This window comes from Marmota flaviventris, chromosome 20 (genome assembly GCF_047511675.1).
Source record: "Marmota flaviventris isolate mMarFla1 chromosome 20, mMarFla1.hap1, whole genome shotgun sequence".
In the NCBI taxonomy this organism is placed as follows: Eukaryota; Metazoa; Chordata; class Mammalia; order Rodentia; family Sciuridae; genus Marmota; species Marmota flaviventris.
This window is the reverse complement of record NC_092517.1, coordinates 1,516,006-1,541,867: the sequence shown is the minus strand read 5'-3', so window position 1 is coordinate 1,541,867 and position 25,862 is coordinate 1,516,006. Positions and strand designations below refer to the sequence as shown.

Genomic DNA, 25,862 nt, shown 5'->3' with positions numbered 1-25,862 from the left:
GGGTTAAGAGGGCGGTAACCATAGGCAGGTGGGGTGTGGCTGGAGGAGGTGGGGCGCTGGGGTGTGCCTTAGGGGTGTCCCTGGACAGTGGGCGTCTCTGCTTCCTGGTGTCCTGTCCTGAGCTGCTTTCCTCCTCCACTCCCTTCTGCCATGACCAACTGCCTTACCTGGGCCCAGAGCACTGGATCTGGCCATGGAGGGACCGAGGCCTCTGAAACTGTGAGCCCCTAAATACACTTTTCCTCCTCTAATTGTTCTTCTCAGTTCTTTTGGTCACAGCAGAAAAAAAAAAAAATGGACTAAGACACTACTGATCTCCCTCTTGCTCATCTACATATTTATCTTGGGTACTGGGGACTGAACCCAGGGGTACTTAACCACTGAACCACATCCCCAGCCCTTTTTATTTTTTATTTTGAGACAGGGTCTCGCTAAGTTTCTTAGGGCCTCATCAAGTGGTTGAGGCTGGCTTCAAACTTTCAATCCTTCTGCCTCAGCCTCCAGAGTCATTGGGACTAGGGGCATGTGTCACCACACCCCGGTTCATCTGTCTCTTTTTGACTGGTTCTATCTACTTATACAGAAGGTGACATTCCCTGTGGTATGTTTATATATGCACATAGCGTGATTTTTAGGAATTAACTCTGCATTTCCTTTCCTTTCCTCTCTTGCCCACCTCCCTATCTCCTCCTTGGACTCCACGGATCCTTCCTCTCTCTCTATGATATCGGACCCTCTGCCCCACATTTTATTCTAGCTCCCACGTATGAGAGATGTTTTCTCCCTTGGCTTACTTCACTTAGCATGATGGTCATCCATTTACCTGCAAATGCTGCCATTTTCCTCCTTTATGACGGAGTGAAACCACACACACACACACACACACACACACTTCTTGCTCCATCCATCTATTGATGGGCATCTGAGCTGACTCCACAGTTTGGCAGCTGTGGATGGTGCTGCTAGGAACCCTGAGGTAGCTCTGTCATCTGTGCTAACTTTAGATCTTTTGGAGGAGACCTGAGGAGGGGGGGCAGCTGGGCCACACGGTGGTTCCATCCCTAGTTCTTGGAGGGGTCTCCCCACTGCTCCCCAGAGTGGCCACACCAGCCTGCAGTCCCACCAACAACGTAGCAGTGCGCCTTTCCCCGACACCCTCACCAGCACTGATGGTTGGGGCGTTCTTGCTGACGGCCACTCTGACTGGAAGAGGATGGAGTCTTGCTGTGGTTTTGATTTGCATTTCCCTGATTGCTGGGGATGTTGAGCATCTTTTCATGTTTGTTGGCCATTTGTGCTTCTTGTTTTGAGAAGTATCTGTTTGGTTCTTTTGCCCATTTATTGATTGGGATATTTGTGGGTTTTTTTTTTTTTTTTTTGGAGTTGAGCTTTTTGAGTTCTTTATCTTTGGATGTTAATCCCCCATCAGAGACGCAGCTGGCGAAGATTTTCTCTCTCTTCCTGCAGGCTCTGTCTTCACGCTCCTGATCATTTCCTTTGCATACAGAAGTTTCCTGGTTTGACGGCATCCCACTTACTGACTCTCGGTTTTATTTCTTGTGCTTTGGGGTCTTGTAAGGGAAGTCGGTGCCTGCACCCTCGGTTTTCTTCCCACGGTTTCAAGGTGGGCTGAGCCCAGCCCAATCAAGGGCTCCCCAGGTGACACGGTGTGAACGGTGAAACCAAGGGGACGATGTTGGGGGAAGCAGCAGTGCAAACCGGGGTTCAGATAGCTGCCCTTGTCCACCCAGCAGCCACAGCAGGCACCGAGAGACTTAGTGCTCACCGTCGCAAACCCACAGGATATTTCTGCTCTTCTCCAGAGGGAAGCATCCTCCTTACTGGAAACCAGCGGTTGGGCTCTATTTTCAGACATCATAATACAGCATCAACGAGTCAAAAAAACAAAAAAGGAGACCCAGACATTGTAGACAGGAAAAGTCGCAAAAATGTCACCAAGAAAAGCTGAGCGCCTGCCTGGCCGGTGGTGGGGGTTTTTGATTTTCGAGGCAGTTCAGGTTTAAGCGGAATGAGGGCTGTGCAAAAGAAAGTGGGTGGAAAGTGGGGCTTCTGGCTTTGGAGTTGATGCGAGCGAGCGGCAGACGCTGTGGTCTGGAGGCTTTTGCCCGCCAACCTTCGCCTGCCTCGGCGAAAAACAGGTGTGGGAAGGAGCAGGGGGCTGTGATCTTCAGAACCCTAAAGACCCGCGCGCAGGGCTTGGGAAGGAACTTTAATAGTAGACTGTGGTGCTGGTCACTGGCCGATGTCCCGGGCACGTGTACTAACTACTGCAGGACACATGGGGAAACCCTGGACAAAAGCCACCCAGAGCCAAGAGCACTCGGGCTGCCCCGGGAGCCTGCAAGTTAATGCAGCCTAATTACAAATCCAGAAGTGGGCTCTGCTCTAACTTGGGAGCGCCTGACTGTGGGCAGAGTGTTCAAGTCTCTGTTCTGCATCACCCCTGTTTGGAGCTTGGATGGACGCTTCCCAGGGCCTCCGTGCTCCATGACGCCTGTGGAGAAGCCCTCAGGGAGTTGATAGTTGATAAAAACGGACAGCACCGGGTCCAGGGTCCTGCCTGTCTCCCGGGTGGAGAGGAGATTTAGAAAATCATTACCAAACCGAGAAGGCAGAGAAGGCCAACTCCTCTTGTGTTCGCTGGCCTTGCTGGGACAGAACCCAGAGCCCACGCTGGCCCGGCAAGTGCTGGGCCACTGAGTGACACCCCGGCCAGGAGACCTCCCTCCTGCCGACCAGGAGTGGCACTACTACAGGGGAACCGCTCCCTCTCCCCCGGGAGTCACCAGAGTCACCGAGCTTCCTTGTTACCTACGCGCCGTCTGCTTTCAAAGGCTTCCAGACTCAACGCGGGTCTCAGGGAGGAAAAAACCAACAACCTGTGAGGCCCCGGGTCAGGGAGCAGACAGAAATTGGAAGGAGCCACAAAAAAAAAAAAAAAAAAAAAAAAAAGAGAGAGATTTCTTGGCTAGCAGCAGGCAACGCGACTGGGTAACGGATCTTTCGGGAGAGAGAGGGGTGGCGGGGCCAGCTCTCGGCAGCTGACGGGAGCCCAGCATCCGACTCCACGTGGTCATCAGGCACTGGACGTTCTAAACCAGGCGCACACACGGCTCAGCGCGAAACGCACGGCCCTTAAAGGCAGCAGCCCCAAGGTCTTCAAGTCCGGTCGCCCGCCTCGTCTGTCCGTCCTCTTTGCTCTTGGAGCCCTTCCGTCCACTGAACCTGGGTGGCAGCGGCTCAATCTCAGGATGTGAGCGTTTGCACCACAAAGTTGAGCTGCATGGCCGGTCAGCGGCCCTGTGCTGGGGAGCCGGGTGTGAACCCCCGTCCCACGTGCTGCAGGAGGCGGCCGACTTCGTGTGGAGGCCCCAGAGGGACCATGAGAAAAGGAGGGAGAATGAGCGGCCTCCCTTAGACGGCCGTGTTCAAGGCCCAGCTCGGTGGCCTCTGAGGGGCTCATGTCTTACAGCCTCAAAGTCAGCATCCTGGAACCCTCCTGCGAGGGGGCCATGCACTAGCTGCAGGACAGAGCTGCCCACAGGCCAGCGCAGAAGGGCACCACGGAGATGTTGCTGCACCTGGGCTCCGCTGCCCCCGCACTGTGACTCATGTCCACTGCTGCGTCTGCTGCCCTTCCAGGGCCCCTGCCCCACTTAACGTACCCTCCATGAGGAGAAGGGTGCATCTCACTTTCTACAGCTTCCCCAGCCCCTAAGAGGGTGCCCAGCTCAGAGTGCTGGAAAACACCTGAGCAACGGGCCGGGAGTGGATGTCCCTGCGTGTCCCCCGCGGTGGGGGGCGGTAAGACGGCCCGGCCTCGGCCTCCCAGGTGGAGCTCACGGTGCACGGCTGTTCCGCTGGCCGGCAAGGCTCTCTCTGGCCTGCTCTCAGTTCCGCTGCTCCTGGCTGAGAAAGGGTCCCAGAGAGGAAATCTCACCCCCACGCGGGGCGGTCTCCAGGGAACCGCGTGTTTTCCCCAGGGCCTTCTCACCCTGGCCCTCTGCAGCTGGGTTCTGCAGGGGGAAGGGTGGGGCAGGGTCACTTAATAAGCCCTGGAGCCTCTGTATCAGTGGCTGGACGGGGAGCTCCCTGGGCAGTCTCTGAGTTCTGCTATTCACCTGGGGTAGGGGACAGTGCAGGCTGGGCTCGCCCCGTCCTCTGTGCAGGGTCGCAGTGGGCCCGGTACCTCTGAGGAAGTCCCATGGTGTGGTGTCTGATCCCGGCCTCTCCCAGACCAGCTGGTGACTTTAGGGAAGTCAGCGTCCTCTGTGAATGGCCGCTGGGCAACAGGGGTCACCTTTCCTAACGCATTAGAACCTCTGCCTCTGAAGTAGCTCCTGCTATGTTTAAAGCACAAGTCACTATTTAAAAAGCCCGAAGGTCAAGGGCACAGAGGTGGGCTTCAGCGCAGCTGTGAGACCTCGCGGGGTTCCTCCCTTCACCTGAGCTAGGGTGACAATCATGAATGATGACATATATATATATTTCCCAGCTAACAACAAAGCAGTGGGCACCACAAACCCCTTCAGGGTGGACATTCACAAAGGTCCTGTTCAGGTGGTGGGCCGTTCTGCTCTCTCTGTGACCCCTGCAGAAGGGAAAGGAGAAGTCACCCTGCAGGAGTCTCTGCCCGCCTTGAGTCCTTAACTCTCTCTCTGAAGCTCGGTGCTGTGACCCTGGGCGGCACCTCCCACCCCTTCTACATTTTGAGATAGGGTCTCTCTAGGTTGCCAAGGTTGGCTTCAAAATGGTCATCCTCCTGCCTCCACCCCCCCCCAAGTAGCTGGGATAATAGGTGTGTGCCACCACGTCTGGTCATATTTAAACGGGGTCGTGATTTTTCTTTGCCCCTCAACGACTGATTTTCACCCCCTGGGAGTCGAGTTGCCCGTGGAGAACCCACAGGGACAGCCCAGGACACAGGGCCAGAGAGCCCACGGGGGCCTGGTCAGTGCTTCTCAGTGTGGGTGCCCACCAGCAGCAGCAACGGAGCCCGTCTGAGATTCAGGGTGCCTGAAACCTGTGTGTCCAGCCTTCCAGGGTGCCCAAGGACACTGAAGTCCCAGACCAGGGTGCTGGGACGTCCATGTACGGCGGCCATGGAAACGAGAGTGGGGGGCCCTCGTGGGCTTTGAGGTGCGGCAGAGGGGTCTGGGCCCCTTTATAAGGAGTGTCCTGGTCATCGTGAGGTGAGGCTGCAGCAGGTCGGGCAAAGCCAGAGGAGCCGGGAAGCCTTTTCACTGCTTCTCTGCAAAATGGGACAGAAATACGTGACCACGTCAGAACCCGCCGGGCCGCACCCTCCACCTGGGTGAGTCGTGGGATGCCTGGATGACGTCTCCGTAGAGCTGTGCAGAAAACAGGGGGCTCCAAACGTAAAACAGAAGTCCGCGTGAGCTCCGTAAGGGTGCTGTGGAACTAGACCAGGGATGCCTGACGAGATCCTGGCTCAGCACCCAGCACAGACGGTGCACCCAGTCAATACTGAAGCCACTCTGTGTCACCCCGATACTCTAAAGAAGGGAGTAAGAACAAGGGAAGGCACAGACCAGCCTGCCGGGCGCCTCATCTTGACTCAAGAGCAAAGAGGAGCAGCAGAGAAAAGGTGAAGCAGAGAGAGACCGGCTCCCCCCCACCCCCACCCGTTCTCAGCCGCGTCTGCGGAAGCGCCCAAGAGCTCCCCTTTCTTTGTGGTCAGGGAATGATGAAGTGGCCGCTGGCCCGGCCAGATGGCACTCACAAAGAGGAACACACGGCTCACCGTACTCCGCCTTAGCTTTGCCACATAGAGAACTACGTCACTTAGGAAATCTCAGAGTTTTCCAACGTTAAGCAACGGCGTCTTAACAGGGGACTTCCGAGAATCCCACTCGAGGAATGGCTTGGGACAGGCCCCTGGGAGCCCCCCAGCCTGTGAGCTGTGGTGTTTACCTACAGAACCACCACTCGTGACGAGACCCGGGACTGCGGGTTCTCTGTCCTGACGTGGCTGCCCACTGTCTTCCTCCTGCGGTTGGAATCCGTGCCCGACAGGAAGCGGAACCTCACTTGGGACCCTGCACCCTAATGTCCACTCCAAGGTGCAGGTGCCCGTGAGAAGGCTCTCTTGATGCCCGAAACACAGAGAGCCTGGGGGTCCGGCGGAGCACAGCAGCGGAGGACACTGCAGACTCGAGACTCGGGAGATCCTGACCCGAGGCTGCGCCCTGTCCCCTCGGGATGCGGAGTCTTAAGGGAATCCCCTGCGCCTCTGAATTCTGACCTCCTGGTTCCAGGATGAGATGACTGACAGTTCTCCTCCCGCTTAACAGTTGACCTCCAACCCCTGCATCAGGACAGCCCTGAGCACTCCCCACGGGAGGGACGCAGCAGCTGTGGACAGGAACCCCAATCTAGCAAGAAGGACTTCCCCAGTCCTCCAAATGCAGGCCAGACGAATGGCCCACAGGAATACCCAGAATGCACTTTGGAGTGGGAGCTGGTGTGTCTGGGAGTATTACAGACCCTCTGCCAAGAGCACTGGGTTCTGACCCCAGGAAGGCCTCGCTTCTGAGGGTCCCCCATGTAGATCCCGTCACGTGAGCCGCCGGGGTTGCTGCGATTCTGCTCTGAGAATCCAGGTCACCAACGGCAGCTGGGTGAGACTCCTCTCCACCCCTCAGGCCTGAGACACCTGGGGACAGGCTGCTGCTGAGACCAAACGTCCTGCTGCCTTAGCACAGGGCACACCGGCCCAGTCCCTGCGGTGAGGTATGTATTTCCTGGACATTTCCTCTCTGCCCCATCCTGCCCACTTCCTCTGCAGACTTCCGTCCACCCCCAAGGGCTCTGCCGTGCACTGGATGAGATAATTTCCTCTGCTTTCTGAAGTGGACGCAGATTCCCACCCCCCAACACCCACCCATCAGGGAAGAAACATGGACTTAAGGGAGTCTGCCACGGCCACCTCGCCAGGGAGGAGGAGCAGTGAGTGAGGGTGTAGGACTTCCTCTGACCAATCACAAAGGGCTTATTGATGGACTGACCGTCATCCCTCAAAGTCACACGGCCGCCCTCTCTACCTAGAGCTGCTAGATTCTGATCACACAGAGGTGCCACCTCAAGCCAGGCCCAGACTCGGCCCCCCTGTTGCTGGCCCCAGGCCAAACGGGGATGTGCATCACAGGGCCCTTTAAGAGCGGCCACTCCCGAGTCCTAGGGCGCCAGGGTCCGTGCTGCCAAGTGCCCACTGACACACAGGAGGGCCCACAGGTCTTGCTGATGAGACGTGGACCACCACAGAGCCCGAGGACTGTGCTGGCTGCCGACTGCCTCCCCCACTCAGGGAGCGCCAGTCTTTAAGAAAAGACCAAGGGAAGGGGCGGGGGGCGAGGGGGGTCAACGCACTTCATGGCCAGTGACCCACACTCTGGAGCACATCCACAAACGCGCCCTCTCCGGCTTTTCAAGGAGCCAAGACGCGTTTCAATCACAGGAAAACCTAAGTCAGGCGTCGGGGACGGCCGTCCCCAGGGGGTCCACGGGAGCCCAGCGGACGGACGCTGCTGAGCCGCGGGACTCCTGGGACAGAGTGGGATAACGGTCCCCTGCAACGTGCGGCTCTGAGAGGGGCCTCCTGAGGTATCTCAGAGGAGCCAACCCGCCCGCAGTGTGCACGTCCGCCCCAGGTCTTGCCAGCAAGTGCTGGTAGAGGCTGGAGAGGCCCCGCACCCAGCCGGCAGCGGGACGGTGACCCGGGGAACGTCCTTACCTCCGAAGCATGGTCCAGGCTCATTTACGGACTGCGGTGTGCGCGGCTCGAAGGACCCGGAGGGCTGGGCGTGCTCCACAGCAGGCAGCTGGAGTGGGGACCCAGAGGCCTCCGACGCCTTCCGCTGCCACATAATCTCAAGGAAATGACCTGATGGTTTGTCGCTTTGATTAGAAACAAAGGCTCTCAACGTGAGTCAGGGGAGCCAGGGGAGGGGGTGGGCAACCGCTCCAGCGTCTCCCGGCCCTGCTGGCCACCCAAAGTCCTCTTCATCACACCCTGAAACACAGGGGAAGTGTTTCCTGTTCCCCGACCTCCCCGACGGGGCACCAGGGGGCTGGGAGCTCCTCAGGAGCACGTCACGGGCCACACCAAGCACCATGCCCAAGCCCAGCCGCAGCTCTCCCCAGGCCTGTCCTGGGGGAGGCTGGGAACCTGACGCATGGAAATAAGAGGACACTTAATTCACCAGTGCCACCGTGGACACTGCCCTTCAGCCGCTGCTGCCCGCAGAGAGGAACTCAGAATTCCACCGACACCCCCAGCAGTGACCGTCAGCCACAGACAGAAAGTCCTGGCAGGACCATGATGGACCCAGAGAGGACGGACTTTGCCGTCCGTGGGCCACAGAATCATCCACTGTTGGAACTGCTCCAGGCGTGGAAATAATCGGAACACACAGTGCGCTTCAAGGTGAAGCTGAGACAAAGATACTCAGAGTCCAGGGAGGGTCACCCATTCCCTTGTGCCTGAGAACAGTTAGGTAAGGACTTGGGACACGGTGTCCTGCTTCACCACCTGGTGAGAAAAAGGACCTTCTGGAACTCAGTGTAAGGAGGGGTGGGACCAGGATCATGAACTCCGCAACGGGAGAGGCTGGGTGAGCGGCAGCCGCAGGTGCTTGGGACAGCTACTTGGTCTTTCTGGGAGCCTGTCCCCTCTTCTGTCAAGTGGAGACAAAGGTCCCTATCGCAGAAGGGCTTGGGAGGAATTAAGTGAGATAATGTGCAGCGTAGAGGGTGAAGAAGGTGGCGGCACGTACCTGTCAGGTACCTAAACAGCCCAGGGCAAGGTGCCATGGTCCCCGCTACAGGAGAAGTTCATCCCTCAGGAATCAGGGGGGGTCGTTGGCAAGTCCCTCCACAGGCTGGGATCACCTTGGGCACAGGATGCTGTCTGGGAAGACGCGGCCTGAAACAGCCTCGTTCCGTGCCAGGTTTGCACACAGAGAAGGGGCACTCGGGGCGAGATGGGTAGAAACGGTGGCCAAGAATTCAGTCCAGATTTAGTGACTGTGTGTGGGCGTGTGTCCCACGAGGGGAGGGGCTGATGTCAGAAGAATGAGTGACCGAGACATCACTGAGAAAGGCCACACACAGGCCCACTGCGGAGACTCTCACACATGCATTAAGGGGACAGGAAGAGGTACACCTTGAGGGGCACCTGACATTCCGAACGAAGCCTCAGGCATGGAGATTCAAAAGGTGCCGCAGCTCACACACCTGGGCAGAAGCAGTCCTAGAGAAAGGCGGGCCAAAGGGCAGAGCGGGAACACCAGCTTGAGCCCATGGCACTTTCAAACGGTCCCTGCTGGCAGTTGGGCACCAGGCAGGACTTGACCTGGCACCCAGCAACGTAGACTTAGGAAGTGCTGGGTAAGGAAACATTGGTCCATTTCGTGTTGCTATCACAAACCACCAGGGACCAGGTGATTTATAAAGAGTAAAGGTTTATGTCATAGAGAATCAAGTCCAAGAGCCTGGCACTGCACCTGGTGAGGCTGCATCATAACGAGGCGGAGGCCTCACGTGGTGAGACAGAGTGACGGTCCCAGTGTGGTCTCCTGCCACTAATGCCATCCTGGGGACCCTCCCATCCCACTCATCTCCAACACCACTGGCTGTGCAGATCGGGTTTCCGGCTCGTGAACCCTGGGGGTAAACCCTGAAGCCATGCAGGGCCCCTCCAGTGGGCGTGAGCGGGTGTGGACGGTGACTGTGGACTGCGGACGTGGGAGATGGCGGCCTGTGGGCTGGACTTGGGCTCTGGTGACTCTCCAGGGCCCTTCTTGCTCTGGTCGGGGATGAGGAAACTGTATCCCAGGGTGGGGAACCGCACACACAGGGGCCCAAGGTGTGGGAGGACAGTCCCAGGGCTCTTTGCGAGCTTTGCATTCGTCACCAAACGGTTGTCCCTTCTGTCACGGTTACTTCCTGCCAAGCGGAGGCCAGACACTGTGAGTCCAACCTGGGTCACAAGCTGCGGCTCCCCAGAACCAGGGGCCCTACCCAGCTCTGAGCCGTCCCCCGTCCCCTAACAGGAAGAGCTTAGGACCGGAGGTCACCTCCTAAGCCCGGTGAGGTCTGCACAGGGACCTCCCCTCCCCAGCCGCCCTCCTCTACCTGCCCCCAAAGCCCACCTGGTCCAGTTCAAACACACGCAGCTGCCCGCAGGGACGTCCAAGATGCAAACATCGCGTTTCCACCCAGAACCGCTTACAGCCTGGACCTGGGTCCCCAAGGGCGGTGGTCACTGTGTCTGTGACCATGACCTCGGCTCTGCCCCTGGGAGCGGGGCTTCCCCTCCTCACACCCCTGGCTTCCGTTCCTTTCATCCATCCATGTCCGGGCTCCGTGGACACCTGGTGCCTTTTCTTAGATTGGCCTTCCCTCCGACAACGGTCTCTCGGGGTGTCTGCATCCTGGGGCACAGGCTCAGAGGGGTCTTGGGTGCTTGATTAAGCGCTCTGCTGTCTTGTTACCGTTCTTACCAGTTTAGGACAAGGAGCCCCCCATTTTCACTTTGCATGGGACCCTGCAAACCATGTGGCTGGCCCCACGGGGCACTGGGCTCCATGGTGGGGACTCAGTGGTAAGCAGGAGAGAGACTGAGAGGGGACCAAGAGAGAAAAAAAATAAAGTTTCCCACGAGACAACTTCAGATGAGGGCAAGGCCTAGGGAGCAGATCGAGTGGGTCATGGAGGCACAGGTGCCCACCGCCGGGAACTGGGCACAGGCCAGAGGTGAAGGAGCCAGGTCCAGGAGGTGCCCAGCTGAGCTCAGGACCCTCGAGGCCCCGTCCAGGGCCCCATCCAGCACGGCACCTGGGAAGCTCACAACTGCTGTTTGGAAGGAGTGGAACTTCTGTTTCAAAGGAAAATCACCAAATACAGAGAGCTCCCACCCCATCCACCAGAGATGGGGGGGACGGATCGGGACGTGTTCACTCAAGGTCTCCCTGAGATCCCGTGGCTCAGCGGCCGCCGGGTACACCACGTCCAGGAAAAACAGCCCACGGAAAAGTCCGTCACTCATGCTCCCCTCGCACAGGAGGACGGGGAGTTCCCTGTGCGGGGTGGACGGGGGACACTCTGGGTTGCTCGACCACAAGTGGAAACCCAGGGGGTGGAGGCGGAGGGAGGGGCGTGCTCTGTTTCCCAGGCGTGAACCGTGGGGAGGTGGACGCGGACTTCAGACCTAATCTCGTCCCTGTGTTTGGCCGGATAAAGACAAAAAGCCTTTGGGGTTCGTTTCTGAATTCCCTGTTTCACACGAGGCGCTGAGGCTCAGAGAAGCCAGGACCCAGAGCCTTTCGGGGGACAGAGCAGGACTGGAACCCAGAGCCGCCAGTCTCCCCGCGTCTGTCCTCGCAGCGTGGCAGACAAGGAGAAGGGCGTCCAGGCCCACACGTGGGCGCCCTGTCAGATTTCCTTCTTGTCTGTATTGGAATCCGGTTTTCTGTTTTGCTTCATTTCCCATCTCTCTTTCCCTTGGCATTCCTTTAGTAACGAAATTGCACGATTTTATGACGGAAAATTGGAAGCACACACAGCAAGTGAGCGGCCAGGGCGATGACCACTGCGCAGCCACCTTCACGGGGCTGATTCCGTGGCTCCGTCCGTCGTCCCACCTGCCTTTTGTCCTGCTGGGTTAGTCCTGAAGCAGGTGTGAGGCTTCCAATAATTTCACTGGTAAATATCTCAGTATAAAAGATCCGGTCCCTGTTTGAAACATAGCCCCAAGTAAGCCAAAGGAAGAAAAGTGACCATCATTCCTTAGTATCTTCAGGCTTCCGGCCGGAGTTCCGGTTTCCAACTGTCGGACTAATGTCTCTCTTTCCAGTTTGTTGGAACCACGATCCAAAGGGAGGGGAAGTTCACGCTTGGCGACTGGTTCCTAGTTCTCCGCGGTCCCTGGTCACCTACGGGCCCCCTTTCCGTCCACTCTTCCTCTTCTCTCTCCTTGCAAATAAACCGCACTTCACTGTGGCCCAGGCTGGCCCTGGACCTGCGACCTCCTGCTGCAGGCTCCCGAGTCGCTGGGATGGCAGGGGCAGGGCAGCAGGCTCCTTCTTACTGCCCGGCTCGGTCGAGGTGGGGGGAGGCAGGGCCCCAGCCCAGCAGGTGCGTCCTGCCCCTCGCCTCCCTGGTGCCCAGGACCCCTCCCTCAGCCACTCTCTCCTGAGCTGTTGTCACGATCCAAGTCACTGTAAAGCATCCTGGTGTCTGCCCTTGCAACCCGATGACAGTGCTTCCAGAATCACATGGCATTTTGTAGGTGAGAAGCTGAGGCACAGGGGCACTGGGTGGCCCTCCCTGATCACGCAGCCAGTAAGGGATGGGGCTCGGGGACAGAGGCACACAGACCCCAATGTCCTGAGCGGCGGCAGGGTGTGTGCCCAGCACTTAAGGGAAACAGAGCTGTCGATCCTGGAAGCCATGCATTCGACACGTGCACTGAGAAGAGCCCCTGGCTTCCTCTCTCCCCTCAAGCCACCCAGGGCCACCGCCTTGTCCCTGGACACCACTGCATTTTGAGAGAGCGGCTGCAGGGCTTCCCACCTAACATCCCCGAGCCTCGGCCACCAGCGGCTGCTGAGGTCCAGACAGTGTGCGGCCAACCAGGGCCGGAGCCCCAGCACCTGCCGCTCTCTGCTCCCTCCTGGGTCCTCCTCTCCCCCTCTTCCTCTTGGTCTTTTTAACTGACGGACATGGACGAAGCCATTCACCCACTTTTACACCCGCCGAGCTTCATCAAAATCCGCCATTTTTCTAGAGCTTACACGTACCGTGGAGTCTTCTCATGCTATTGGTAAACTGACCCGTGACTTCAGAGTCGCCCTGTAAATGTAGGAGTGGTGCAGAAGGCGGGAAAGGGAGCCGTGCTTAGCGAACGTGGCTTTCTGGAAGAACCTCAGACTCCCAATACAGGCCTTCAGGCTTCACTCCTATGTTCATACGTGACATCCATGGGATTTACATTTGAACAGGAGTGACTCAGCTTGGAGAAAAAAAAAAAATACCGAAACCGCAGGAGAAGAGAGAACAGGAAGACAAACACCCTTGCGTGTGTGTGTTTTATCCGAGACACACTCTGTCCGTACCAAGGTGGAGCCGACGTGGGCTCTATTTGTAACCTGAAAAAACACGTAAAGGACGTCACTGGCTGGTGAATAAAGGGCCCTGTTCAGACTCTGGAACTGATGCTCGATTTTTTTTTTTTTTTTTAATGGAGTTGGCTTCTGCAGTGAAGTAAGGGAAAAACACATTCACCGAGAACAAAATTCATTTTCATAAGGAGTCGAAAGCAAAGTTGGATGAGCTTGGCTGGAGCTCTGTCTGGCACCCGTACCCAGAAAGCGTAATTTATAAAAATCCTAGGGAAGAAAGAGGCCCTGGAAGAGGAGCCCGGGCTGACAGTTGGGATGCTTCCTGCCCGGGGCCAGACTGTCTTCATGCGATTTACACTGGCACCCGCCTGTTTGATAAAAGTGCATCGTTTTTCTCTTCGGGAACCACGTGGGACTAGTACTACGTTGTGTTCTGGGGACTCTTGCATTATTGGAGGATGAGGATGAGACACAAACGCTCTTGATATTGCCTGTGCTGGCAGGATTTACAGAGTGCGCATGCAGCCAGAGAGCCAGGTGGGGGGGAGCGGCTGTTCATTAAACACTCCTCGAGACCAGAAGAAAAGAGGGTTGGTTTTGGCTTTTGCTCCTAAGAATCCCAAAGGGTCCTCCTGTCCTGTGAGGGTGGGAAAGACCTGAGACAAGGTCCAAATGATACACGATGCCCACCTGACGTCCCAAACTGCCACGAGAAGAAAGAAACGCTCTGAAATGTCCGTCGATCCTGGTCAGGACACCCAGGGCACCTTCCCGAGCCGGCCGCAGGGCTGGGCCAGGAAATAGCAGTCACTTGACGTTCACAGCTTACAGGGCAGCAGAAACGGCCAACCTCCCCGCCCGGGGCTGGGCACGGCGGGTTCCTGCAGCCAGAAGGCCACAAAACCTGGGGTCCTCGAGAGCCCCTTTCTACAAACTTGAATTTTTCCACTCTGCCATCTAAAAATGCTGCTTCCCCGGTGAGCGCAGCCCAGAGAGGCCGAGCACGGGTGTTCTCAACCGCCTTACCCTGACCTGGGGCTATTTTCTACCTCGAAAAAGCATCAACCCACATGCAGACATCTATTTTGATGGGCTCCGCCTTTTCCTGTACAAAGTTTCCAAAACTTTACAAGACGCGAACGTCCCCTCTGGGCAGAGTCCCACGGATGCTGCCGTCTGGCTCCCTCAAAAGCTCAGCGGCCTCTGAGCCAGGCACTGCCCTCTCCCAGGCCCCGCGGTCTCTGCTGGCACCAGAATCCGCCTCCCGTCTGCCTCACCCCTCCCACGCATGCCCTAGACTGACCAGAGCGTGTTTCTTAAAATGGAAAGTGGACACGTTGGGTCATTTGTGCGACCAGCCTACAGGAGCTCCTACCAGGCCCCAGGCCTGGTGACCCACAGTGGGGTCCCCACACCCCTCCGCTAATATTCTGGCCTGGGAGAAACCAATCCGCACATCAGCAAAGATAAGGTTATAGCTGAAAATACAGCGGCTAAGAGGATGGGCAGGGGTCGCCTTTGGTTGAGTGGCTTCTGAAAAGAGACCAGCAGGAGGTGGGGGGAGGCAGAGGACACCCCAGAGGCCAGGGGCAGAGCCTCTGATCCAGGACCGTGCCGTGCAGCCTGAGAAAGACTCCGGGGAGACGGCATCAGCAGCCCACTTCACAGCTACGGCAACGATCCAGCTAAGAAATCAGGGGTCAGCAGGTGGAGGAGGAGAGGACGGACCTGGCCACCAGGGGCTGGGGGATGCTTGGTTGTTTGTAATAAGACATGAACTTCTTTACCAAAGGCTTCGTCATCTTTTAAAGAAATAGAGCAGCGTCTCATCAGCCCCCTTCCCTACAGAAAAGTTTCTGCATCTTTCAAATGGGGCCCATTATAGCTATTTCATGTCATTGTTCAGAGAATTAAATAATGGTCCATAAACTACTTAGCACTGTGTCTGGCACCTAGAAAAATGTTCATTAAGTAAAAATAAATCTAGCTAACATTTTATTAAAAGGCCTTTGGTGAGCCAAGCACCCTTTTAAGATGTACATTCACATGACCTTGTTGGTCCCTTCAACAACCCCAGGAGGCTGCTGATGTTAAATCCCCATTTTGTGCCCAAGAAAACGAGGCACAGAGAGGTCAAGCAACTGGCCCATGTCACTCAGCTATGAAGTAAAAAACTTTAGGCTTAAACAGTGCTCAGAGTTTGCACATTAGTGGGATCAGCTTTGGCCTTAGGATCAATTTTGCGCCAGGGGTCTAAGTTTTTACATTTGAAAAGATACTATTCTCCTATCCATGTTCTGTATAACCCTTCTGCCAAACATAAACCATAGGTTTTATTTTACCTTTTGTGTTGGCAACAAAACAGAATGAATCACAGGCTCCCAGGACAAGTAGCGTGGTCAAACAGCACCCAGACAACGGGCAACGAGACCTGGTTCCAACCTGGCTGACGAGCCCATTCAGCCTCCCCGCTCTGCAAGAGCCCCTCTCTCTCTCAGATAATAAGCAGATGACCACATCATAATCAGGCGAACCAATTTCTGTAAAAACATTCGCTGGCTTCGCCCCCTAGGCTTGACCCAGGGCCTATGGTAACTATCTCAGCAGCTGCCCATCTAGGGTCATCACAGGGACAGCTCACAGAGAGGAGACAGAGGGGGCACCGGGGTGCTGGGGCCGGCGGGAGAGAGAACTGAGAATCTGGTCCCTGAGCAAGAATCCAGGGCTGGCGGGAAGGGAGGGGGAAAGCCTCCTTTGGAGGAGTCAGAAATAAAGCAACTAGATGTGAAGAAGCACTATACTGTCATACAGACCAAGATGACTGCAGCTGTAGGGCTGGTGTCCACCAAGACCACTGGACACGATTCTTCACCTAGGAGAAAGGAGGAACCAAGTCTCCTGCAGACTTTAGACACTCTAAAGGTTCATGTGCATAAGGAGTTGAGAATGATGCATTCACAAAGATAATTATTGGACAGGCATCTGTGTAAACATCCGTTCATCCATCTGTCCGTCCATCCATCCATCCATCCACACACCCACCTATCATCTACCCACCCTCCCATCCATCTACCCAACCAAGAATCCATCCATCCACCACTCATCCATCCATCCACCCACCTATCATCTACCCACCCTATATCATCCATCCACCTATCTATCTAACCAAGCATCCATCCATCCACCTACCCTATCATCCATCCATCCACCCATCCATCCATCCATCCAAACACCCACCTATCATCTACCCACCCTACCATCCATCTACCCAACCAAGAGTCCACCCATCCACCACTCATCCATCCATCCACCCACCTAGCACCTACCCACACTAACATCCATCCCTTGGTTCACCCATCCATCCATACATCAATCCACCCACCTAGCATCTACTCAACCTACCACCCATCCATCTGTCCATCTATCCATCCATCCACCCACCTACTATCTACCCCAGCAAGCATCCATTCATCTATATCCCCACCTATCATCCACCCACCCTACCTCCCATCCATCCGCCCACCTAGCATCTATTCACCCTGTCACCCATCTGTCCATCCATCCACCAACATACTATTTATCCAACCAAGCATCCATCCATCCATCCTTCCATCACTCTCTGTCTATCTCTCCATCCATCCATACATACATACATTTAACACACTGTTTCAGTGCTTCTAAAGTTTGGTACATTTAATTTTTATAATGATCTCAGAAAAAAACTCTCAAGGTAGGTACAATGATTGTTCACATTTTACAGAAAACAACCTACTTTTCAGAGAACTCACTTGGCTAACAAAAGTTAAGGTCTGAACTCTCAAAGTGTGAGTTTTAGATTTCGTTTTGAAGCACTGGGCTGTTTTTCCCAATATCAGTTGAGTGAATGAATAAGAGGATAACTGATAGGATTTGATCTTTATATACTATGTAGCTTTTAACTAATAAAGCAGGTTGGTGGGCAGAGGCTGAGTGTGGCTTGGCCAGTCATATTCCAGCCCCGGGAGGGGGTGGGGGCGGGCGGCGTATCAGCTGATACGTCCACTAACCAACAGGATGCGGTGTGAGATAGCATCTTGACAGGGAAAAGAGAAGGCACAACATCCAATAATAACAATAAAGTCAAAAACCCTGCAACTCTCCCTAATTCCTATGACAGAGAAACTCTTGCCTCATACGTACAAGGAGATAAGCATACGAGTCTTCACTACCGTCCTTACGGACATTGAAAACCTGGGGCAATCTGAACACCCATCCGTGAGAGCTTGGTTTATTCTTACAGTGGAATACGGGGGTTAGAACGAATTTAGAGACGAACCCCACAACTGGAGAGACAAATCAGGAAGCAGACTCACCCTCACACACACACAATTTTACAGATGCACAAACTGGTGTCATTGCTTATAGACAAAAGCAGATGTGCTTATAAAATAGGTGATTACAAAACATGCCTGGGATGGAAAGGGATGAGTTCAAAGGAAGAGGGAGGAGGTACCCGGGAGGTTTCTAATATTCTACACCATGTCTTTATATTATAAGAAACTACCCCCAGCAAAAATGGCAAAATATTAGCAAGGACTTAACCCTGGGAGCTGGGAGCTCATCATTTGTTGTTTTGCATGTCGACAGGATCCCTGAACGTGTTCTTAATCCTGTACACGCACAGCCAGGTGCAGGGCCCAGCCCACGGGGCCGCTTGGCCATCAGTAACCACCAGTGGAGGTCAGACGGCAGGGGTCCACACAAGCAAAAGCAAGACAGCTATTTAAGCAAAAAGCTTCCCCTAAACACGAAGTTCAAAAGCTGAAAACAGTCAGAGCATTAGGAGAAAATGGGCCTATTCAACGCAGCGTCTTCACCAGCCTCTCTCACGTAAGTGCACTTCAAGGATGACCACAGGGTCACGCGTGAACACACACATAGCAGGCGTGTAATTTCCCGTGGACGCTCATTGAGTCTTTTCCATCCACCTACCCTATCATCCATCCATCCATCCATCCACCCACTTAGCACCTACCCACACTAACACCCATCCCTCGGTTCACCCATCCGTCCATCCATACTTGGAAAACCTGACATTTTCCAAGCTGCCCAACGAAGATCTGCACACTTGTCAAAGACCCTGAGCAGGGTCTGAGGGTCCCTAAATGACACCGTAGTCATGTCAAGTGGTGGGCTAAACACCAAGATGGTACCATTTTGGGGGGTTTGAGAAGGAACCCAGCCTCTCAGCTCCTGCTGTAAAGGCCCGGCCTTCACTGGCCAGGAAGAGTGGAAGAGGAATTTCCCCAGTGAGAGCTGGACCCTTACCCCGGGGATCAGCCACTTTCTGTCCTGCGGGTCACTCAGCACCCATGGTTGAGGGCAAGGCCACTGGACCTCCTCAGCAGGGTGTAGGACCCAGCCAGGGGACGGCTCTCAGGGTCACCTGCCTGAATTTAACAGCCAAACTCTGCACCCTCCCTCCTGCTCTCTCACTCGCCCCTCCCGACCCGCTGGCCGTGACCTGGTTCTGGCCTCAGCCCAGCACCTGGGTTGGCATCCGTGGAACACGCTGCGATGTGGTGCCCAGCTGTTGGGAGAGCTCTGGGCTCACAGTGCTCAGGCCCCCCAGGCACTGCCCTCTCTAAAGACAGCTGCCACCTCCGAGGACCCCCTCTCAAGAGTGGCCACATCCCACAATGGGCTGAGGGGCTAGGGGAAGGCCAACCTCCTCCTCGGTCCCCCTGTAGATCACCCCACCTCCAATGATGGGCCGAGGGGATAGGGGAAGGCCAGCCTCCCACACGGTCCCCCTGTAGATCACCCCACCTCTAATGATGGGCCGAGGGGATAGGGGAAGGCCAGCCTCCCACACGGTCCCCCTGTAGATCACCCCACCTCTAATGATGGGCTGAGGGGATGGGGAAGGCCAGCCCTCTTGTTCCAACTTAGGACATCTCTGTCCTTAGTGCCTGGAGGCCAGCTGTGACCTTGGATGACGTGAGCAGTAGCCCAAGGGCCCCCTGTGCCCAGTCCCAGGCCTTCCGACCCCTGCCCGGGGGCTGCTCCTCAGCTTCCTGCTTGCTCACCCACTTCCGGGCTGCTCCCAAGGAGCCCAGTCTGCCCAGCTCTCCTCCTGTCTGGCCCTGTGGTGGGGCCATGTGACCAGCTCTGACGGAGGACTTGTGCTCTTCGCTGTCCGCCACGTTCAGTCTCTCCCCAGCTTCCACAGAACCTGCCTATCACCGCCCCCAGAGTGCTGCTGCTCCTGGTTATGGCTGTGGATAAACAAGTGAAGGGACCCACCCATAACGCCAATCATCCCCCGGCACTAGGAGGACTGAGTGAAAGCAAGCTGAGCACTTGAGTATATTTCCTGATTTCCTAGTGGCTGGGCTTTGGATGAGAAAGTTCTAGATTCTTTGAAGCTCTGCTTATCTAGGATGGACTGGGGACTTTTTCTTCCTGTAACCTTCTCCACCCACATTGTATTTTTTTTTTCTTCTTCTTCCGTGGACTGGCACACATTTACTTAACGGGACAGAGTTAAAATGTCCGGTTTTGGATCAACTACTCAACTCTAGGTACCTGAGTCCCAAGCACTGCCCTCTGCCTGGCAGGCCGGAAAGCAGTCAGGCATGCAAGTGAATGGCATGGGTGTGTGCCAATAAAACTTTATTTACAAAAGCAGGCGGTGGGCCAGTTCCCTGTGGAGGGTGCAGCTAGCGCCATGATAGGCTTGGAGATGCCCCCAGATCACTCCATGCTGGTGGACAGTCGACCTCTGGGACCTGGCCTTCCCAAGCATAGTGGTGAGATGGAAAGTTCAAAGGTCACAGGTCATCTTGAACCCAGAGAGGATTCCTCAGAAGCCCCAGGGCCAGATGGGCTGAACTGGAACAGGATATGGGTCTATGGAGGGGAACAAACCCAAGTACCCCAGGTCTACCCTGCACATGCTGCCTTGGGAAATCCCTCTGACTCTCTATGGGAACATCTGCCATGTCAAAAGGGAACTTGGTTTCCAGAGAAGTGATCTTGCTCATAAAAACAGTACCCTTGGCTACCTGGTATGGTGAACCGGGTCTGAGCTCAGCCTTTGGGACTTCAGTGAGGGGTGATCTTTGTGGAGCATTGGCTTGCACCAGCACAGTGCTAAGTGTCATCTACGTTACCTCCTGAATTTGTCACCCCACCTCACCCTGCAGCTAGGGTGGCCCTACCCTGTTACCCAGGAGGAAACGAGGCCGGGAGAGGGGAAGCAACTTGCTCAAGGTCAAGTTTGCTCCCAGGGAGCTGCAGACTCTCTGCCTCCCACACTGTCTGCTGTGCCCCCGCTGCCGGCTGCCCGCCTCGGGGGAGCTGGCCCAGCCTCTTCTGGTCACTAAATCCCCCAGATTCTGTTCAAGTTGCCTCCTTTGGGCAGCAATGACTCCATTCAGGGTTTGCAAGAAATCCTACCTTTGGGACATGCGGGCGAAGGAGGAAAAACCCAGCCCGAGTAATAAACAGAGGGCTTTGTCAGGACACGCCACACTTAATGAAAACCCGAGAGGTGTGGGTCTTGTTTTCTCAACAGCATTCTCCTGTCATTTCTGCGTCCCTCGTTGGTTGGACCTAATTAATTGCTATAATGCAACCCATCCAGGGAGGAGATGAGCTGGGAAGGCCTGTGGCGGGCGAGTCGCTTTGCAGATTTGAGCTCAGAGGTTGAGTTCTCAGGACCACCCCTTGAGCCCACCTCAAGCCTTGGCCCACAGGCTGCGTTTCTGGTAAAGGGAGCCCGTTTCCCATCCGGCCCTGCACTATAGAAGGGCCGTATAGCCGGCATCTTAATTATTCATGGTGCGTTGGCAAATGAAGTCACTCGGAGGAAGCGTTCAATTCCAGAGAAGTGTCACCTCCCCGGGCTTCGCTGGCCGGGCAATAATGCTGGGGTCAGAACTCTTATGAACAGGCGGGAGATCCGCTTTCACTCAGTGTGCACACCCCCCCTCGGCCGCCCGCGGGTGCCAGGGAAGGGCGTCTCCCTGCCCTGACTTCTCTCAACAAGACCATTCAGATGGGAAGAAAAATGACACCTTTTTAAAAATCAACAAGACGATTTTTTTTTTTTTTTTAAAAAAGCAGTTCCTGTAAAACACGGAACTTGCTGGTGTTTCCAGTTCACATGCCAAAAAGCTGTGCAGTGCCATGGAAAATTCCCCTTGAGGTCTACCAGAGAAGGACGGGAGCGTTACCAGCGTCCTCACGGGGAGCCCCCATGCCTTACCCTCGGATTACCGTGGCAGAATACGAGGAAAGCTATTTCTGTGCTAATTTTTGCACTTACCTTGAAAAACAAATTTTTTTTTTCCCCCTGCAGAGAATGCTAGATTTGAGATTCTAACAGTGCAGGGACATTGCAGCTGCTGAGTTTCAGATGGCATCTTGCTTCCTTATTGGAGGACACGGGACCTGGGTGGGCCCAAATGGGCCTGTTCCTTTCAGCCTAAGCCAGGCAGTGCCAGCCACTGTTCCCAGCCACTGCCTTCACTATCACCCCTTAAGGAGCACGTCTTACACACTGTTTGTTTTCTGGTGACCCTTCCCCGTTTGAATGCCACAGATATACTGTGCTGGGTTTATGCACCATATGTCTGCACTCTACACCTTCAAGCAGGAAGTTTATTGCCACCCCGAGTTCTCCACCCCTCAGAGATTTGCTCCTTCTGGGCCACATCCCTCCCATTAAGAAGTCCTAAATTGTGCCGGGTGTGGTGGCGCATGCCTGTAATCCCAGTGGCTCAGGACTGAGGCAGGAGGATCGAAGGTTCAAAGTCAGCCTCAGGAGTGAGGCCCTAATCGACTCAGCAAGACCCTGTATCTAAATAAAATGTAAAAACAGGGCTGGGGATGTGGCTCAGTGGTTAAGTGCCCCTGAGTTCAATCTCTGGTACCCCCTCAAAAAAAAAAAAAGAATTTCTAAATTGCAACCTGACACCCTGTGCCAATTAGTACCTGGCATTAGAGCTGGGCACAGGCCCCACATGCACACCCAGAGTATCAACTAGGACTTTTGATAGTTGGGAGATATAGGAGGTTCTCTTTCTAGTGAGGCACCCTGGCACATGCCTGTAATCCCAGCTGCTTGGAAGGCTGAGGCAGGAGGATTGCAAATTGGAGGCCAGCCTCAGGCAACTTAGTGAGGTCCTCTGAAAATAAGAGAAAAGAATACAGAGAAAAATTCTCTTTCTGGGTATATTGGTGTGTGGTCTGAGGACTGCAGATGCTGTGACTATCTGCTGTCCTCAGGGCAGAAGCCAGCTGAGGACAAAGCCCACACATGAAGTGGACCAGGTCAGAATGAATTCTGCAGACAGCATTGTGCCCCGATCAGAACCAGGCCTGAGTTTGGTTTCACCACTGGAATGTTAGCCCGGGTGAAGTCACTTCTTTTCACTCTGTGGGTTAGGTTGGGTTTCCTATTATCATAATTTGGAACATCCGACAGAACAGGTAACATGCATTGCGTGCTTCCTAAGATCTAAGCTGTGTGCTGAATGCGCTGCACGTCAGGGAATTCTCTTACCCAGCTCTGTGATCACCTCCACTGATCCCCCACTTCAGAGATGAGGAGACGGAACCTCAGTGAGATTAACTTGGCCATGGCCACACACCGGCCGAGACTGGGGGCCCTCACCTACCTACTGTGGAATAGATAAGAGGCCAAGGGGAGAAATCACTTCCCTTCTTTTTCATTCTAGACAATTCAGTTCACCACTTTCTTGCTCGATATTTGAAAAGCATTAACAATTTTTATTTTAGTTGAATATGGTCACTATACCTTTGTCTTACTTCTTTATTTTTATGCTGAGGATTGAACCCGGTGCCTCACACATGCCAGGCAGGTGCTCTACCACGGAGCCACAACCCCAGCCCCTTGAAAATTTAAAAAATTTCAACTTTAAAAGGATCTTTCTTTGCAAATGATTTAAGCATATTGTGCCATTAAGAACACTATTGTTCTAAGGCTAAAAAAAACCAAAAGTGTTTAAAATCTTATTTCTCCAAAAACCCAGGAAACTTTAAACCTGAGCCTCATTTTCTTCTACTTGTGACTTAATACTCACAAAAGTCCTTGTTATTTTATTTATTTATTGTGGTGCTGGGGATTGAACCCAGGGCTTTGTGCATGCAAGGCAAGCTCTCTACCAACTGAGGTATGTCCCCAGCCCTCCTGGTTATTGTAAATGCATGTTCTGATCACAAGAAGATATTGACTCCATGGGTGTTCATTTTACAGAAGAGAAAAATGTGTATTTCGGTAGCTTAACCTTTCAAACTGAAGTTGTGCCTTAAAATTATTATTGACCAAACTGATAAAGAACTCACAGGGTCCGGGGTTGCTGAAACCTTCATTTTTGAATTGGTCAGTAACAGCATTTGAGATAAGCCATAAATCCCCTGAATCCCCTGGGAGAGAGGCACAGAGACTGTCTGGTTGACCACACTATTTGGGTCTTCTTTTTGAAAATTTCCCCAACATCAGAAAGAAAAAGCAAAACTACATGCGGGACACTTATCCTCTAAACCAAACTGAACAGGGATTTCCCAAGAGAGAGTGGAAAAAAACCGTGAAAGACAGACACACTTCTGGCTCCAAAAGCCAGGGGAGCGTCTGACCTGTGGCCAGCTGGGATCTATCCAGAGTTCCCTAATACGCTCAAACCCCCACGTGCCCCGGTTCTCAGCGTGGCTTTGGGATTCCACGTCAAAACGCACGACAACAGAGACAGGTTACAGAAAGCAAGAGAAAGCACAAATTAAAATGTTCCTCACGTCTAGGCAAGGATGACCGGGGGTCAGGGACCCTCTAGACGTCTACTGGCTGACCTCAGAGGCTGCCTTTTCATTCTGCCTGGTGGACGAAACACGGTGGCTTCTCTAAACCAAGTGCTCCATCACAGATGGGACACGATATAACCAGCTACAGATGCCAGCCGTATGAGGAATGGGGTCAGGGTGGGGGAACCCAAGAATGGGCAGCAGAGCCCTTCCACCTCACATGAAAGAAGATGGGGTATTGCCCTCCCATAAACCCAGGTACAACCTTCCTAATTCAACAACACTGGGCTCTTAGCCTCAGAAACCCTAACAACCAAAGCACACAAAGCACTTTTGAATCCACAAATCACTGTTTAAAACAACCCAGCCAAGATGCAGTTCCAGAGCAGAGGGAGGGAGGGTCTCCTAGTTGAACAAAGTTGCTGCATTTTTTTTTTTTTTTGCTTGCAGCATGGGACCCAGCAGAAGGAGAAAGAGGCTGTGCTGTTACAGGGAGTGATCCCAGCCAAGCACAAAACCCGCCAGGTCACCCTCGGTCCCCACCTGCCAGCCTCCCACAAACTGTTCACCATTTGGTGTCCTTCCTTCCAAAGGCCGGAAAGGCTCAGAACCAGCTTTTCCTGGCTCTGCCCTGCAAGTTGGGGTTGCCTGATGGAAAACTGAGATAAAATCAAAAGGAGGCCAGCAAACCCAGGAAGGGACCTGGGACAGAGTGTGAAGCCATCTATTCTAAAATGGCCAGGCACCCCTCTGCGATGCAAAGGAAGGGGTCCCCTGAATGTCAAAGTCCCTTCCTGGAGGCCACTCCACCGCTGTAACCCACGTGTGCAAATGCTGGAGGGCCTCACCGGTGCCCCCCGTGCAGGGCCAGGAAGACGCGGTCACCCACGGCGGCCGAGCACTTGACGCAATGGCCAGCCACCGGCTGGGAGTTGAGAAGGAAGTCACACAGGTGGGCCCTGCGCGCGGCTCACCTGGTACACGTCGCGCAGCCCGCACCACGTCCGCAGCACCTGGTGGCAAGCCCGCAGCCGCTCCGAGGACCACCTCCGCAGCGTGGTCACCGTCAGGTTCCACACGAAGCGGCTGCCGGCGAGCAGCAGGTCCTCCACGCCGCACATGAACACCGAGGCCATCCTCCGGGTTGGGTCCCGACGCCACCTCCGCGGGCAGCGGGGTCAAGCCTGCCGCCCGGCTGGTCTGCAGCGCGCGCCCCGGCCGGCTCCGGGCGGCATGCCCCGGGATTGGGCCCCGGGATTGGGCCCCGGGATTGGGCCCCGGGATTGGGCCCCGGGATTGGGCCCCGGGATTGGGCCCCGGCCAGCCAACGGCCGCGGCTGGCACCGGCCGCCCGCGTGCGCCCCGCCCGCCCGCAGCGCCGAGCCGGCTGCGCTCAGCTCCGCCAGGCGGGAGGGCCGCCCCCGGGGCTCGGGCGCCCTGGCCAGCGAGGACGGCCCCCGGCACGCCCCCGGGGCGCGGCCGCAGGAGGCCTGGGCCGGGCTGCAGGACGGAGCTCAGGCGCTCCCGCCCGCCCCGGGCCGGCCGCTGCACGACTGGGCAGCTCCCCCCTGCACCGCGGGGTCCCCGCCTGCCATCTCGCCCCTCCACACGGTAAACACCTCCGCGGAGGCCACAGACGCAGGAGAGAGAGAGAGAGAGAGAGAGAGAGAGAGAGAGAGAGAGAGAGAGAGAGAGAGAGAGAGAGAGAGAGAATCCTCCGAAGCATCCCTGTGGACCTGGGCCCCGGGGATCCCCGAGTGTTTCCTTGGTTCTGCGGGAGCCTGGAGATCAAGACGGCAGCAACAGCTGGCCCCCGCTCCAGGGCCGGCCTCCGCTCCAACCCCAGGGTCTCCGGGAAGAGGCCCACCTGCGTGTCAGCCCGAGGGCGGGCTC

The 25,862-nt window shown here is 55.3% G+C and overlaps 1 protein-coding gene across 2 annotated transcripts in view; it reads right to left on the bottom strand.

Moving 5' to 3' along the window:
• Frmd4b (FERM domain containing 4B) overlaps positions 1-25,277 on the bottom strand; it is a 124,942-nt gene extending 99,665 nt beyond the window's left edge. The window contains exon 1 of one of the 2 annotated variants that reach the window (XM_027931898.2): positions 24,944-25,277. In XM_027931898.2, coding sequence (XP_027787699.2) covers positions 24,944-25,105 — 162 coding nt within the window. In that variant the 5' untranslated portion in view covers positions 25,106-25,277. Of the gene's footprint in view, positions 1-7,774; positions 7,839-24,943 lie in introns of those variants that run through there. The other variant, XM_071605843.1, reaches the window with a different exon arrangement.
• Positions 25,278-25,862: the final 585 nt, after the last annotated feature.